This window comes from Arvicanthis niloticus, chromosome 1 (assembly GCF_011762505.2).
Source record: "Arvicanthis niloticus isolate mArvNil1 chromosome 1, mArvNil1.pat.X, whole genome shotgun sequence".
NCBI lineage: Eukaryota > Metazoa > Chordata > Mammalia > Rodentia > Muridae > Arvicanthis > Arvicanthis niloticus.
In genome coordinates, this window is record NC_047658.1 from 133658477 (window position 1) to 133673392 (window position 14916).

General features: G+C 38.7%; 1 protein-coding gene across 7 annotated transcripts in view; it reads left to right on the forward strand.

Moving 5' to 3' along the window:
- The window catches only part of LOC143435565 (uncharacterized), a 274667-nt gene that overhangs the window by 135494 nt on the left and 124257 nt on the right, over positions 1–14916 (forward strand). The window contains exon 4 of one of the 7 annotated variants that reach the window (XM_076918715.1): positions 10745–10900. The exons of the other annotated variants lie outside the window; for them this stretch is intronic. Coding sequence (XP_076774830.1) covers positions 10745–10824 — 80 coding nt within the window. The 3' untranslated portion in view covers positions 10825–10900. Of the gene's footprint in view, positions 1–10744; positions 10901–14916 lie in introns of those variants that run through there. 7 annotated transcript variants of the gene reach the window in all.

Sequence of the window (14916 nt, forward strand, 5' to 3'; positions counted from 1 at the left end):
GACCCCTCCCATCCATTCCTTCCTGCATGCAGTTGTCCCGCACGATTTAAAAATCCTCATTGCGTGCAGAACTGTCTGCCCCCTCATCTCCTCTACCTGATCCTCCCCAATCCCCAAATGCAGAGGGTGGAGAAAAGCTGAAAATTCAGCTCTTTTGTGAATGTGCTTCAGGAAAAGGTGGACTGTGCATACCAGAGGACTTCTTTTCTTTTGTTTTTCCCTTTGGTTTTTTTGAGACTTCACAATGTATTTAGAACACATTACTTCCCCTCCCCAGCTCCTCCCTGACACCCCTCCCTTCTATGCACTCAACTTCTTTCTCTCTTGATGGATAGGAGGGACAATGGAGGAAGGGACTTGTGAAGGATTTATGGGGGCCAGGATTAGGGGAGCGTGTGAGAATGCCATCTCTAAGCCGGCTTGAGGTAAGAAACATGTGGAACCCTTCAATGAGACATTAACTAATGCTTTTGCACAGGTGCAACTGAATGGAGCTAACACCTCACATCAGGTCGTCATGTTGTCCAGCATGTCTAGGGATGAATAAATAGAGATGATGCAGACAGGGCGGCCAGGTGGGGAAGGGAAATCATTCCTGCTCACTAGGCTTAGAAATGCAGCTGGACTCCACTCCCAGAGCCAGCATGCTGATCTCTGCCCATTCTGTGAAGCACAACTTCCCCAGTGACGGACTGAAGCTTGTGCTACTTGCTTCAGTCTGTTTGCACTTCCAAACATCATGCTGCTGTCGAACCCAGGGGGAGACCACGTCAAGTTATAAACATGGGCCTCAGAGGAGTTCCTAAGATTATTTCACTTGAAGGCAGCACACCTAACATAAAATGACACATTTAGATTGACAAGGGGAGAAAAGCGTTAGAATTCTGTACTGTACCAGGGGCTTTCGTATGCATTATCGGGCAATTCGCAAAGCCAACTTACAAAGTTAGGCTTATTTTTTTTCTGTCTTTATAGGCAATAAAGCTGATTTGCAAAGAGGCTAAGAGGATTCCAGCTTAAAGTTTTAGCGAAGGATTACCAGAACTAAATTGAAAAAATCTATTTTTTTTCTGGGTCAAATTTTAGAACCTTTGTCTCTCTTTGCCATTGGTAGGTCATAAATCAAGCCAATTAGGTACAATTAACATTTTGTTGTAAAGAGATGGAAAGTAAGTAAATCATAAAATACTCGCTATGGCTGCTGAGCTGTGCACAAAGCATTTTTAGTAATTATGGACAAAGGCATCTGAGCATGTGGTTCATATTCAGGGGTGCAAATAATAACGACAATACTTAATCATCATCAGAACTTACTATGTGAGTTCCTGTGACACCCCACCCACTTCATTATCCAAGTCTTAGGTACAAACTATAGGAGCGTCTATGCATGGCCATAAAATAACCCTTGTTACCTGTCCTTATTTGAACAATGCTAAGATGGCCCAGGAAGGAGCCAGGAATTTAAATTAAACCTATAAGATGAAATGAGCTTGTTCTTTTGAGTGCTTCTCTGAAACTTGGAAGAAGTCCATTATGCCTGTGCTGTTCCTATCCAGTAATGAGGCATCCACTAGGAAACAGAAATGAGCGAGGGAGTGTGGAACAGCTACAAGGATGCTGCCCATTCAGAGGTCAAGTGAAGCTTCAATGTCTGAAGACTTTACAAGGTTAAGTAATCCTGTATTTTCAGGTATATGAAGGTCAAAAGGTAAAGGGTAACACAGATTTTTGGAAGTGACTCTAAGATTTCATCCATCCCATATCAGATTAATTTCTTTGCTTATTTTCAGGACAAAGCATGTGCCTGAACATCAGGGTAGCATTGTCTCAGTGAAGTCAAGCTTATTGGGCTCTTTTATAAATAGTAATTTCATTCACTCTCACATCATATCCAAATTGCACTTCATTGTGTGCATGTGACATGGTCTTGCCCTATACACTCCTTTTTGCTTATTTAGTTGGAAAATGTCATGAAATACATTCTACTCTATGCATGGCGTTATCGTGGGGCACATGGGGAAGCAGAGGACACCAGAGAATACATTAGGAGATATCTCAAGTTGAGAAGGTTAGAAATACAGAAGGAAAGCTGCTAGAAAAAGGAGGTTGGAAAAGGGAGAACAAACTCTAAATGAAATGCCTCATGGGCCAAGCAATTGAAATATAGCGTATTTGTTTAATGATACAATCATTTATTTAAATTACATTTTTCATCCTGAAGTCAAAAAATTGAAAAACTGTAGGATGCTTCCATATTTGCTTTGTCTAACAAACATCTTCAAATGTTAACATTATAATTAATATTGGTCAAAACCAAGAAACTAATTAGATTCAATACTTTGAGTTTTACCAGGTTTTCCACTGAGTTTGTTGTGTTGAGAACCCAGTCTCACGTGGTGTATTATATTTAGGGTGTGCTTAATTTTGATATTGCTATGGCTATGATTACATATTTTAAGATTTTTTAAAATTGTGTGTATGCCTGTGTGTGTGTGTGTGTGTATACGGGAATACAAGTACAGATGCCTACAGAGGCCAGTGACATCTGATGTACCCTGGACCTGGAGTTAAAGACAGTGATAAGACATTTGGTGTGGGCACTGCTGGGAATTGGACTTTGTGCCTTTCCATAACTGTATGTGTTCTTAACCACTGAGCCATCTCTCTAGCCTCAACTTCTATGATTACTTTGCCAACTTAGCTATTACACAAGGCAAAAGGAAGACCACTGCCTTCCAAGGTATTTTTTCTGAATCACAGATGTCTGGATCAAAATGAAACTCATGCACAATTTTATCAGTTAGCTGAGAGGGCACTGACTTTGAACCCGGCTGACAAAATCTCATGAACTATTCATTCATAGGGATATATTTTCTGGTCTTCTCAAGGTCATTTAGGTCAATAGTGAAAGAAAAAGATTCTCAAAATATGCTTGAGAACAAATCTTGAGAACAATATTCTAATTCACTGTAGGGTGTAATTGAGACCTCAAAAATGTAAATGATTTACCCCTAATTCTTCCATGAGTTAGCAGCCACTTTGGAATCTATGTTTATTTCCTTTCCTCCCTTGGGAAAAGCACACAGAACACTTTACAAGTTAGACGCTTTTAAGTGTGTTTTAGAATCTTTTAAGTGCTTTTAAAGTAATAGAAATGGGAGAGTAGTCCTGGAGAATGTGAGCGTGGAGCCCCTTTCTTTCTATCCCCAACTTAGTCCTATTTTCATGAAACCACCTCTGCACTGTGAAGAACCTTTGATCCTTTGCTGTCTCTCCCTGTGTGGCCTTTGGAGAGTCTCATCCTCCTTGTTGGGTAATTGCCAGCTCTCAGCAGCCTACCACATTGGTTCAAAGAAGAACTGGGGCCTCTCAAGTCCCTGGAATTTCTCCACAAGGACAAGAGCTCAGTGCTTCACTCTGGGGGCAGGTGGAGCCCTCTTTTTCTCTTGTCTCTGTGTTAGCTTTCTTCTCCAGTTTGCTTTACCTGTGTTAAGGTTTAGTTCCTATCTTTCTACACCACTAAGAAAGCTGGAGTGTAGTCCGGACCTTTGGAAGGAATGCCTGTGGAAATCACAAAGTGATTCTTTTTTAATCCACTGTGATTAATTTTTTTCCATGAGAATTTGCAGACAGCTTATTTTTATAGCAGTTACTGAAAAAGGATATCTGTCAGGCATACCATATATTTATTGTAGATGCCATTGTTAATGAGCTGAAGTCAACATATCAGTTTTCAGTTTTCAAATGGTAGGTATCAAGTGAATAACCAGAAACAAAACTTGTCAGTTTTGTCTGGGAATCCATTGTTCAGGGCACACTGAATAAAACTAAGTGCTTGGCTTTCAAAGAGATGAGAACTTGGATTTTTTTTTAAGCCCATCTTCAAGCCTCAGCCACACAAGAGTGAAATTAGACTTTATTTTCCAAAGCATGCAGAGTCTTTAACTTGATTTCCGACTGGAGGTGTAAGTCGTCATAATCTAATTTTTTTTTTTTGATGGACAATTTAGTTATGTCTAGAGACATACGTGAAAAGAACGTTTACTCTGGAGTCAGACGTAATGAGATTTAAATACAGGCTCTTGAATTTATTTAAGCACGCCCTTAGGTGAGTTACTCATTCCTTAGGCTTAGGAGATTCAGTTTCTTCTCCTATATTCCTTCTTAAGACCAAGTTAAAATTGACAATGAAGATAATTGATGTTTCTAGACTGAGTTAGCATGATTCCATGCTCCATAAGCTGGTGAACGTTTAGGGTTACAGCTCTCAAGTAATCCACTGAACAAAAATCCCTGAATTGTGGTTTTTAAATTTAAACATGATCTAGTTAATTCTTCTCTATATACAATGTCTGCAAACTCCTGTGATCCTGAAACAGTTCTGTTCCCCCCCCCCCAGGATGCATCACAGTGTTATAGTATATAGTGTAATGCACTCTGCGAATGCAGAGAGAGGCTTTATTAGGTTGAAAAAATGAGCTGAATTGAATTGGATTGAGCAGTGTTATCATGACTATAAGGAACTTTCAATAAGGGGAGGGGTTTGATAAAGTCATTCCATTTAGGGCTGAGTGCTCCAAAAGTCTCTCACTCTCTGCTTATTGCCCGGCTGTGTTAATTCCCTTCTACTGTATGGAGAAGCTTCTCTAGTGTGAATTGAGTGAGAGAATGATCTCTGAGTATAGCAGCATGTCATTAGGAGTTATTTTATTGGTATATTTCTTTTGCAGAATAATAGTATTAGTTTCCCTCTAGTAGGATATCTATCTAGTATCAGATTCTTGGCCATTTTAGCAGGGTCAGGTATGGGTTTCATCTCATGAATGGACCTTAAATCCAACCAATGGTCACTCTCATAACATTTGTGTTAAAATTACATCAGTATATCTTCCAGGCAGGTCACTGTTGTAAATCACAGGATTTGTAGTTGGGTGATATTGTTGATTATATTCCTCCTCTGGTAGTGTTCAGAATACCTTTCAGTACCATGAACACTAGTCAGTGGGGGTGGAGGTGGGGTTAAGATTCCAGTTGGGTACCACCTCAACTTCTCTGTGTTTGAGAACAGTAGTAAGTGTTATCTTCATCAGTACGTACCTTCAGGTGTGATGAGTAACCAATAGCCTTGACAATAATTGCTGATGCTTGGAGGATTCTATGGGGTCCTTTTGGGCAATGACTCAACAAAACGTAACTCATTCCCAGTGCTGTAGGCTTTACTTGGTGGTGTAAGATGTCTAATTGGGGCATTGTCTTCCCTATTATTTGGTGACTCTGTTTAGGTTCCTTCCATATTTGTATATATTTTTGTATGCTTGTGCAGTAGTAGGTTTACACATGTTTTTTAAAAATATGGCTTTTAATTCTAGTTGTCCCTCTTCATATCCCTTTATTTTCCTTTCTTTTCCCCCCACCACCATCTCTTTTAAATCCTATTATATCTCTTCATAACTCTGTATTTTATTTGCCCTTCCTTGGGACATTCTCTCCTCCTCCTGGTCACTTAGTAGATATGTAACTCTGTAGTTATTTGGATTGTAGCAGATATATAAATTCATCTATTTAAAAAATTATAAACTTTTCAGGTAAATGGATCTACAAAAATCGTCTTGATTGATTCATAAAAACCAGACACATAAAAACATATATTGAATATTTTTTCTCATATGTAGGTGTTATCTCTCTTCTAGAGAGTATTTTGATCACATTCTTCCACCACTACCACCCTCTAATTTCCCAGATCCTAACTCCCTCCCAATTTCATGTCCTTCTGAGTCTAACTGTTGCCACTCATATATGCATGGGTGTTGGGCCATCCACTAGGACATGGGCAATCTACACAAGCCACATCCTAAAAGGAGTGTGGCTCTCCTTCCCACAAAAACTATCAACTGCCACTAGCACCTCAGCTAGGGATGAGCTTCAGGGTTTCCTCTCCCTACTCATGCTTGAATTTTGACTGGCTTAATGTTATTCTGGTCTTGTGCAGGTAACCACAACTGTTGTGAAGTTGACTTGCTCAACAGACATGTCATATGGAGAAGTCAACATTTCACAGCTTTCCTTCCCATGCCCAGACTTTATGTTCTTTCCATATTCATCTTTCAGACTGTTTTCTGAGTCATTGCCACAATGTTTTAAAGGAAAAGAAAAAAGTTTGCTCTAGAATTTACTGTCCCAAGCAAATGTAGTTCATAAAAAAATTATGAACACCACTTTGAACAGACATACAGTGTTCATCCATACTATATTAGACAGACCACTGTTACTTGTGGAGTCACACTCTGTCAAAAGCCCTGCTGGAATTCATGGTTTACCTGTGTGCCTAGAGAAGGAGGCTACGGCTTGGTCTGAGAAGCTGGTGATCTCATCAGTACAGTCTTTATAAATGGGTTCAGAAATACAGATGTCTCTGGGATTAGATAGTTACAAATTTACTATTAAGAACTCATAATTCTTTCTCTGCCATTCTTTTTACAAGGTTCATTAGTAGGAAAGGAAGTAAGACACAGACAGAAATGTCGAAAGAATTTGGAGGGAGAGGAAGTTCATCTGCCATTGAAATGTTAAAGTTTGTAAGATGGAACATGTTAGGGTCTAAGCCAAACCAATAATGTAAAAGAAAAAGGGCAATGTTTCTCATTGATTCATAGCAGAATACAAAAGAAAATCCTAATAGTTAAGAATTAGCCCCAAGTTACACGACTCTTCCTTATATCCATGTTAGTTTATTCCTATTAATGATGTACAAGGAGGCATTTCAATACAAACAAAATAATCATTTCTTTGAGTGGTGTTTTGGAACATAAGTACCATTGACTAAAGGCAAATTATTATTCTGTATACAGTGCCTAAGGCCAAAGCTCTCTCATTAAAATACAAATTCATAGCCAACCAATCCTTTTTGTGCACTCCGAGGCTCCTCTTGGTATGGTAACTCAAGTAGCAATAAACTGTTCTATGTACCTTAAATATGAGATTACAACAGAATACTAGTATGGTAAAAATAGATGAAGGTCATTAGTAAGAATTATAGCAACAATAACAATAATCCTAAAAGTGTGGAAGGTATCTAGACAAAGAACTTTCTGACAAGAATTTCAATAGCACAGAGTAATCCCAATCATGAGATTGTATGAGATTAAAACGTGATGTCATGAGATTAAAAAGTGTATGCATACCACTGGCAAAGTAAAGAGACAGACAACGGAACTGAACAAAATTTTTGCCGAATATGTATCTGACAGGGGACTCTTATGTATAATTTATAAAGAACTAAAACCAATCTAAAAGAAAGCATCGATTCAATAAATGGGTTACTAAGTTAGATAAGCAGATCTCCAAGGAAGAAAGACAAATGGTCATTAAATATCTCAAAAGATATTCAACATCCTTAGCTGTCGGGGGGAATGTAAATGAAATATTTGTGATTCTGTCTTACACCAGTCAGAAGGGCAATCATCAAGAATGCAGATGACAACAAACCCTATTGAAGACGTAGGGAAGTGAGACCCCTTATTTGCTGCTGGATGAACACCAGCTGGTGCAGCTGCACAGAATGTTAACTGGGGGAATCAGGATGCAGGGTTTTCTCTTTCAAAAACACAACAACCATATGACTCAACTATACTAACTCTGAGCATGTGCTCGAAGGAGTCTAAGTCAGCATACCACATCTGTGTTTATCCCTGCATTGTTCACAGAGCCTAAGGGATGGAGCCGATCTAGAGGTCTATCAACAGGTGGGGCAGATGAAGAAAATGATGTTTAAATAGTAAAATTTTCTTTAAGCGTGTAAAGCAAAGCAAAATTAGAAGAGCTTTTGCAATAAAATTGGTAGAACTGGAGAGCAAACTAGAAACAAAATCCTTACTTTCATGTCAGTTGATTTTGTGTGTTGTTTATGTGTGTTTGTGAGTGATGTATATGTGTATCTGTTGATGTGTGTGTGTTCATGTGTATGGGATACACGTGAAGGCTGAGGTCAGTGGTGAGTGTCATCCTTAACTCCTCCCTAGCTCTTTTTTTTTTTTGAGGCAGAATCTCTCAGTGAACTCACTAGTTCAGCCAGGTTAGTTTTCTAGTGAGTCATTGAAAGTACTTACTGGTGTGTCTTCCCTGGACCTTGGTGAAGTTTTACACGTGCAGTGGTATCCAAACTCAAGCTTGCATTGAAGTGCTAGGTTGTAGGGACTTTTTCCCCAGTGTTGTGAGTTAACTTTTGATGAGAATATCAAAATAATTCCATGGGAGAAGGGTTAGAAGTCCTAGGGCAATGGGTAGCAAATGCAAATGAATGGATAAAGCAGGGCCCCTTTGCTGCATATTAAACCAAATCAAATGGATCATGGACCCACTGTAGCAAGTAAAACTGATATTGGTAGGGAAAAAAATAGGAGTACACCTTTAACTTGGCAAGGGTTTGTTAGCTCTAAAAACATGTAAAAATAAAGAAAAATAAACAACACTGAGCTCAGATAAAACTAAAGAGACTTTTCTACGGCAAATGGCGCTATCAAGAAAATGAATACATGACTTCCAAAATGGGAAAATTGTTGAAAACTCTGCATATAATTAGAAATCAGGATCTAGAATTTTTAAGGGACTTATATAATTCAATAAAATGAGAGAGGTCTTGGGTCCATATTATTTTTCCTTAGAATAGTTGTAGATCTCTCGTAAATTGTAGCTTCTCCATTTTGTAGAAATAGCGACAAGGGGAAATGTCATCATACATGCTAGAATGTATGCACTAACTACATTCAGATGATCATCATTTAAACAGGAATAACATGTGGAGAGAAGAACAATATGTTATCAACTGAGATGAATAATGGCCATTGGGAAACACTGGCAGTATTCTTATTGTTTAATGTAGAATTGCCTTAAGAGCCAGTCTTCAGCTCATGTATTTAAGAATGACAAAGACACATCCAAACACAAAACATGGACACTGTCTTATAGGATTATATTCTATGTTGTACTGATTAAAAAGTAGGACCACCCCAAATATTTGTGAACGTATGAATGAGTAAATCAGAAGTCTGTTATTTTAGAAGCAGAAACATGTGAGATGTTAGTAGAATTGCAGCATGACTAAAACTTGAAAGTTTTATCTTTAGTGAAAGAAGTCAATCCCAATGACCACATTTATATAAAATTTTCATAATAGAAAAGCATACAAAGTAAGTTAATGGCTACCCATGACTTGGGGGGAGGCATATGATTATCAGTGGTCATGGAGGGTTTTCTTTTAGAGTTATTAAAATGCTCCATACATTCTGTGGTGTCTACAGGCACTCAAACCTGTTGAGTTTTATATATTAAATAGGTGAACTTTATTTCATGTTGGTTATATCCCAATAAAGGTATTAAAATGTATAACATATAATAAAGTGCATCTGCTTTCTCCAAGGGACATTCTCAGTTTGCAGCCAAGAAATGTGGCTATAATGTGCCCAAATTTTGGATGTTTTCTCAGTTATATTTCTGTGAGGTTTGTGGAGGGATCTTGCTAAGAAAAAAAATCTTAAAACTGAGAAAAGAACTTCTTAAATTCTAACATAAGTCTTGTCTACCCACATTCTTGTTTTGCTACCTCTAGATAAGTAGAGCTTTAAATCAACCCAACATGGTTCTCTTGCTTGTTTACCCAATCGCATAACAATAAATTAAAAAGTTATTTCTTTAGTTACTGAAATTATAATCACACCCTTCCCTCTGATCTTTTGTCCCTCCTAACTCTTTTATATTCTCCCCATTGTTCTCTTTTAAATACACGTCTCTTGACCTATTCATTGTTGTTATATACATAATGAATATACATGTAAAAATACATAACTATAACCTGATAAGTCTGTATAATGTTACTCCTACATATACTTTCAGGGCTGTCCATTTGGTTGAATTTGGACAACCATCTGTGCTCTTCCCCGGGAAGACTATTTTCCCCACTTTCATGACTTCTTAGTTGTCTGTCCTTTGTGAACAGACAAGGTTGAGGTCTCTTAGGCTTTCTCGCATCCATATTAGCATCATCTTTGTTTGGTTCATGATTAAGACATCACATTAGTGATTCTTTATGGGGTCTACTTCTGATATCCCGAGGAGACACAATCTCATAGCAAACTTTCTGAAACTTTGTTATAATCATTCTGCTCCTCTTCCTCAATGTTCCCTGAGCCTTAGAATCAGGGTTTGTTTTGTAGAGCATTCATAGGAACTCAGCTCTACAACTCTGCATTTTATTTTAATCGTTTATGACTTTCTGTAATGATCTGCATCTATTGCAAAGAAAAGTCTCTTTGGTGTGGGATGAGGACTACACATATCTGTGGATAGAAGGACAAATACTTAGGATAGAGTTGTCTACTGTTCTGGTTTAGTGAAGTGGCTGTTATAGGTTCTCCTCCAAGATCCATGACTTCACTAGCCTTGGGAGTTGGCAAGGCTAGTTGGGAGTTTCTATTACCAGGCCTGATTTCCCTCTTGAGGGGGTCTTAAGTCAAATTAAAAAGCTGTTGGTTACTACCAAGGTATGAATGCTCCTGCTATACCCTTAGGGCTGTCCTGTTATTCTGGTCATTGTTGTGGTTCATGTAGTCTACAACTGAGGACTTTATGAATGCGGGTTGTCACTCTGGTCATGTGCCATCTACTGTCTGCTTCTTGCCTATGTTTGAGTCCTGGTGTTATCTATAAGAAAGGTAACATATTTATCTGGTTTCTATTTTCTCTATTTCAGTTCTGTGGATGAAACCCGGACCTTTGCTTTGTGAGACAAGAGTAATACAGTCTGATAATTCCGTAATAAGAGACTTTTAAGGAGATGCTACTGCATGATAAACAGTGTTGTCTGCTGGCATGTAATCCTGTAGGGGGAAGGGAGAGCTGGGTTGTTACTTTTGTTCTTAATGTATCATCACACCAGAGGTTAATATATCAATATATAATGTTGGAGAAATATCATTTTATATATATATATATATATATATATATATATATATATATATATATATTAGAGTCCTCCTCTATTAGAGTCTTCCATGTCCCCATGGTATGGCACTTTGTATATTTATAAGTTAAACTTGTGACCCAGGAAAGTTATTCTGTACAAGTCCCAGTTTCCTCTCTGTAAAATGACATAAGGATTACACTGAGGTAAGTTCTTTTCATTGCGTTGTTATGGGATTAAATGGGTTAAATTATAAAAGCATCTAAACCAGGCAGAGAGTGGCTTTATTATTATTGTTATTGTTATTATTATTATTATTACCTCATCTCCTGTGAGGCAACGAGTTCCTGGGCTCTCTTTCTGTCTAGGCTACTGCAACCTAGGCTAATGCACCTTCAATTATGGCTGACCTTTAAACTAGAAGGATCCTTCTAGATTGTTTTCAACACATCCATTTCACAGATGAGTTCACAAAGGCTCAGAGAGAAGGAACTGGGCTAGGACCCACAGATAACTGCTTACGTGGCTGGAGATCTGATATCTGAAAATGCCCTCAGCTTTTTCTCGACCTGTATGGCATGGTCACAAACCCATACACTCATTTTTTTTTTCTCTCCTTGGCTATGACTAAGTGAAAGCATGGAAAGTTGGTTGTTTCTGAGCTGAGATGGATGACAGGCAACTGTTGGAGGTGGTTTCTATAGGACTATGATGCTGGAAACCACCAAGAAGCCCCTCCCTACAGCCAACTCACCCCAGAAGGCTTCTTCTCTCTGGTCTCATAAATCGTGGCAGTGAATATACCAGACTAGACCAACGTGTGCCTTTGTGTGTCTTGGGCAGTCATTCAGCTGAGTTATTGCCAAGTGAACGTGAACATATGCATTTCACACACATGTTCTGTGACCCTTGGAATCTGTCCAAACTCATCAGAATCTGAGACCAAGACAGAGTTCATGACCCAGAGATAAGAGTCTGGGGAGATTTTGGAGGAACTGATTCCTCCTACGTTTTAACTTACTTTAGGTTTTAAATCAAAGAGGGAGGGTTGTTCCTTTGTTATTTTGTATCGAGTGGGTACTTCTAACACATTTAAGAGGAGGAGCTACAGAAAATAGAAAGAAGGAACCCCAATGTTCTAATGAAGCTCTAGCTCCTTTACCTGACATGCCTTATGGCCTCTGAGTCTTTGACCTTACTTTTCTCAACTTAATGGCAAAGGGTGTAACTTCTAAGTTCCTGTCCAATGGCGACATGTACGAATTCAAATCTACCCCATCAGATTTTTAAGGGAAATGTCTCTGCCCAACTTTTGTGTTACCTGTGTCTCATCAACCTCCTAGAGTTTATACCCGTGCCATCTCCACCCATGTAATGCCACAGAAGGAGAAGGAAAAACACAAGCTAGGCATCTGTTCTGTGAATGGGAGATTTTGTGACACAGGATAAAGAAGCAGATGGAGATTTAAATCTTAACTCTGCCAGTGGTTATGGCTATGGCTTTATTATATCGCAAAAAGTGTAGCATCCTTAGCACAGTGACTGCATTTGATACATGTAAACATATATACTAAGTCTATGTAACTGCCTAGCACAACGTGTACCATCCCTCTCTCTGCCCCATTTGTTTGCTCCTACTGACTGTATTGATGGTAACAGAGCATCCAGTGAGAACCAGACTCTCTGCTCTTCACTCTTTCAGTTTCCAAGTTTCTGATGTACCTTCTATCCTTCTTTGTCCTTAATATTTACTTAGAATTCTGCTACCAGGAAGTATCCTATATATATTTTTATTTGTCTGTCTGTTTGTTATTTAGAAGTTGTTCTGAGCAAGTGCAATTGCTTTTCCTATCTGCTCCTGGAATCTCCTTTTATGCTGATGTAAGAAGCGTCTCTATGCTTCCTGGAGACTATCTTGCTCAGTTATGGACTCACAAATTCTAAGGTATCTCAGATGTTCTCTAGCAGTGAAGAACCCAGTTTTGTTCTCACAGTCTTGGCACCTGAGGAGCTGATTTGGATGGGGCAGACTGCATCCTTAGTTTTGTCCAAACATTCTCCTGGTTCATAATAATCCATTCTACAAATGTTTCCCTTAGACGGTAAACTCAAGGACAGAGCTTGGCATCTGGCAGTTGTATTTGATCCTTACAATGTTTTGACTTGGCTTTTAGAGGTAGATATTTCACCAAAAAGTTATTTTATCCTTAGTTGTTATGAACTTTCCAGGCAATTTCCCAAGGAAATATTTAGTTGTGAAGGATATTATAAAATAGATTGCAACTTGCTCTCTCAGAGGCAGCTGGGAAATGTGTATTTCTTGCCAAAATGTTTTCTGGGACAAATGTTTAAACCAAAATTTAAAATAGGTGTAAAAATTACTGTTTTTTTCTTCCCTCCCTGCCATTTTCTCATTTATACAGATTTTTGAGATAAAAGATTCTAAAGCATGTTAACATATTAGTCTCTCTTTTGTTTTATGCAAATATTGAAATTCTTTCTGATGTAATGCATTCTCTTATTGTTAATTATGGCCTTAGGTCTTTTGTGGTTCTCCAAACCCCTTTTAATATTCTGAGATTTTGTTCATATCAAATACTATGTAAAAAGAGACATCCACGTGCTCATATCTCATTAATAGACTCTTTGGAAGTCCATCGTTTTTCTTTGTGATGGAAGGACCAGCCTTTTTTCCCCTAAGAAAGAGCCCACAGTAGGAGAAATGCCAGCATCAAAGTCCTCAGCAGCTGCCAGGCTCTGTGACAGCCATTCAATTCCATTTCACTTGGTTCAAAACACTGTGTCTTGGCAACTTAAGGGTACTACACAATATCAAGCCAGATTTGGTCAGTAAATATTAAACCTTAATGAAATCATTTTGGTATTAAACATGAATGCCTATCAATACCATGCTTCTTAGGTTGAGTTTCTACAGAAATCTCCCCTAGAATATCAAAAAAAGGTGTGAACCATTTATTTTCATGGCTGTCCCTGAAAGGTGTGAAGTCAGTCACTCTACTTAGCAGTGACTTCAAGTCCCAGAACAAGTGGGTTGGACCCTTGAAACCTCGTGTTACAGGGGCAGGTTGTACTAAGTTGTCTCACAAGAGAGGAGTAGAGAAAGTACAGCATTTATTCAGTTCTCGCTGAGGTTGACTGAGGCCATTATTCAAGGGTTGGAGGGTCATTCAACCTCTGGCTTGCCCTATGTCAATGCAACATAGTCTCTTAAGCAGAAAGCTGTAAACCCTCCAGTTCCATGCTTCCACATGATCTGTAACCTAGAGGGCACCTGCTGCCATGCAGCCAGGGCTTTGATAACTGTATAAACCAGAAAAAGGAGCAACTGTGAGATGTGAAATTGGGTAAATGTTTTAACAATGTGGGAAGGATTCTTTCTTTCTATTGATTCCGATCAATAGTGATTCTGTAGGGTTAAAAATCATCTTTCAGGCAAAATAAGAAACATCTTCTTTTGTGGCTATTGCTTACTCCTCTCTTATTTTACTGCCCCATCCTAATCCATTAACAGCCAACACATTGGATTAGAAACGTGACAATTGACTGGTGGTGGCACACACCTTCCCAGCACTTGGAAGGCAGAGGCTGGCAGAGCTCTGAGTTGAAGGTCAGCCTTGTATAGTGAGCTCTTCTTCTTGGCTCCCAGTGTTTGACAGAATCTGATCTAATTTCTTCTTTCACAAATTAGCGTAGTAGAATTCAAGAGGCGGCTAGTCTGTGCCAACGTAGGTAGGCAGGTGGTCTTATTTGCTTATCATCTTTCAACTCCATCTTGTCACTTCCAATCTTTTTGTTTAATCACGATAAGTTTTTCTAGAGCTTAAAAAAGTCCCATTAGTATAGTTTGTCCCTAAGGACTTAGTTCTGCCCTGACTCTGAGGGGAGCGTATATCCAGCTCCAACCTGCTTCTAATGGTGCAACCTAGAACTCCCTCCTCTAC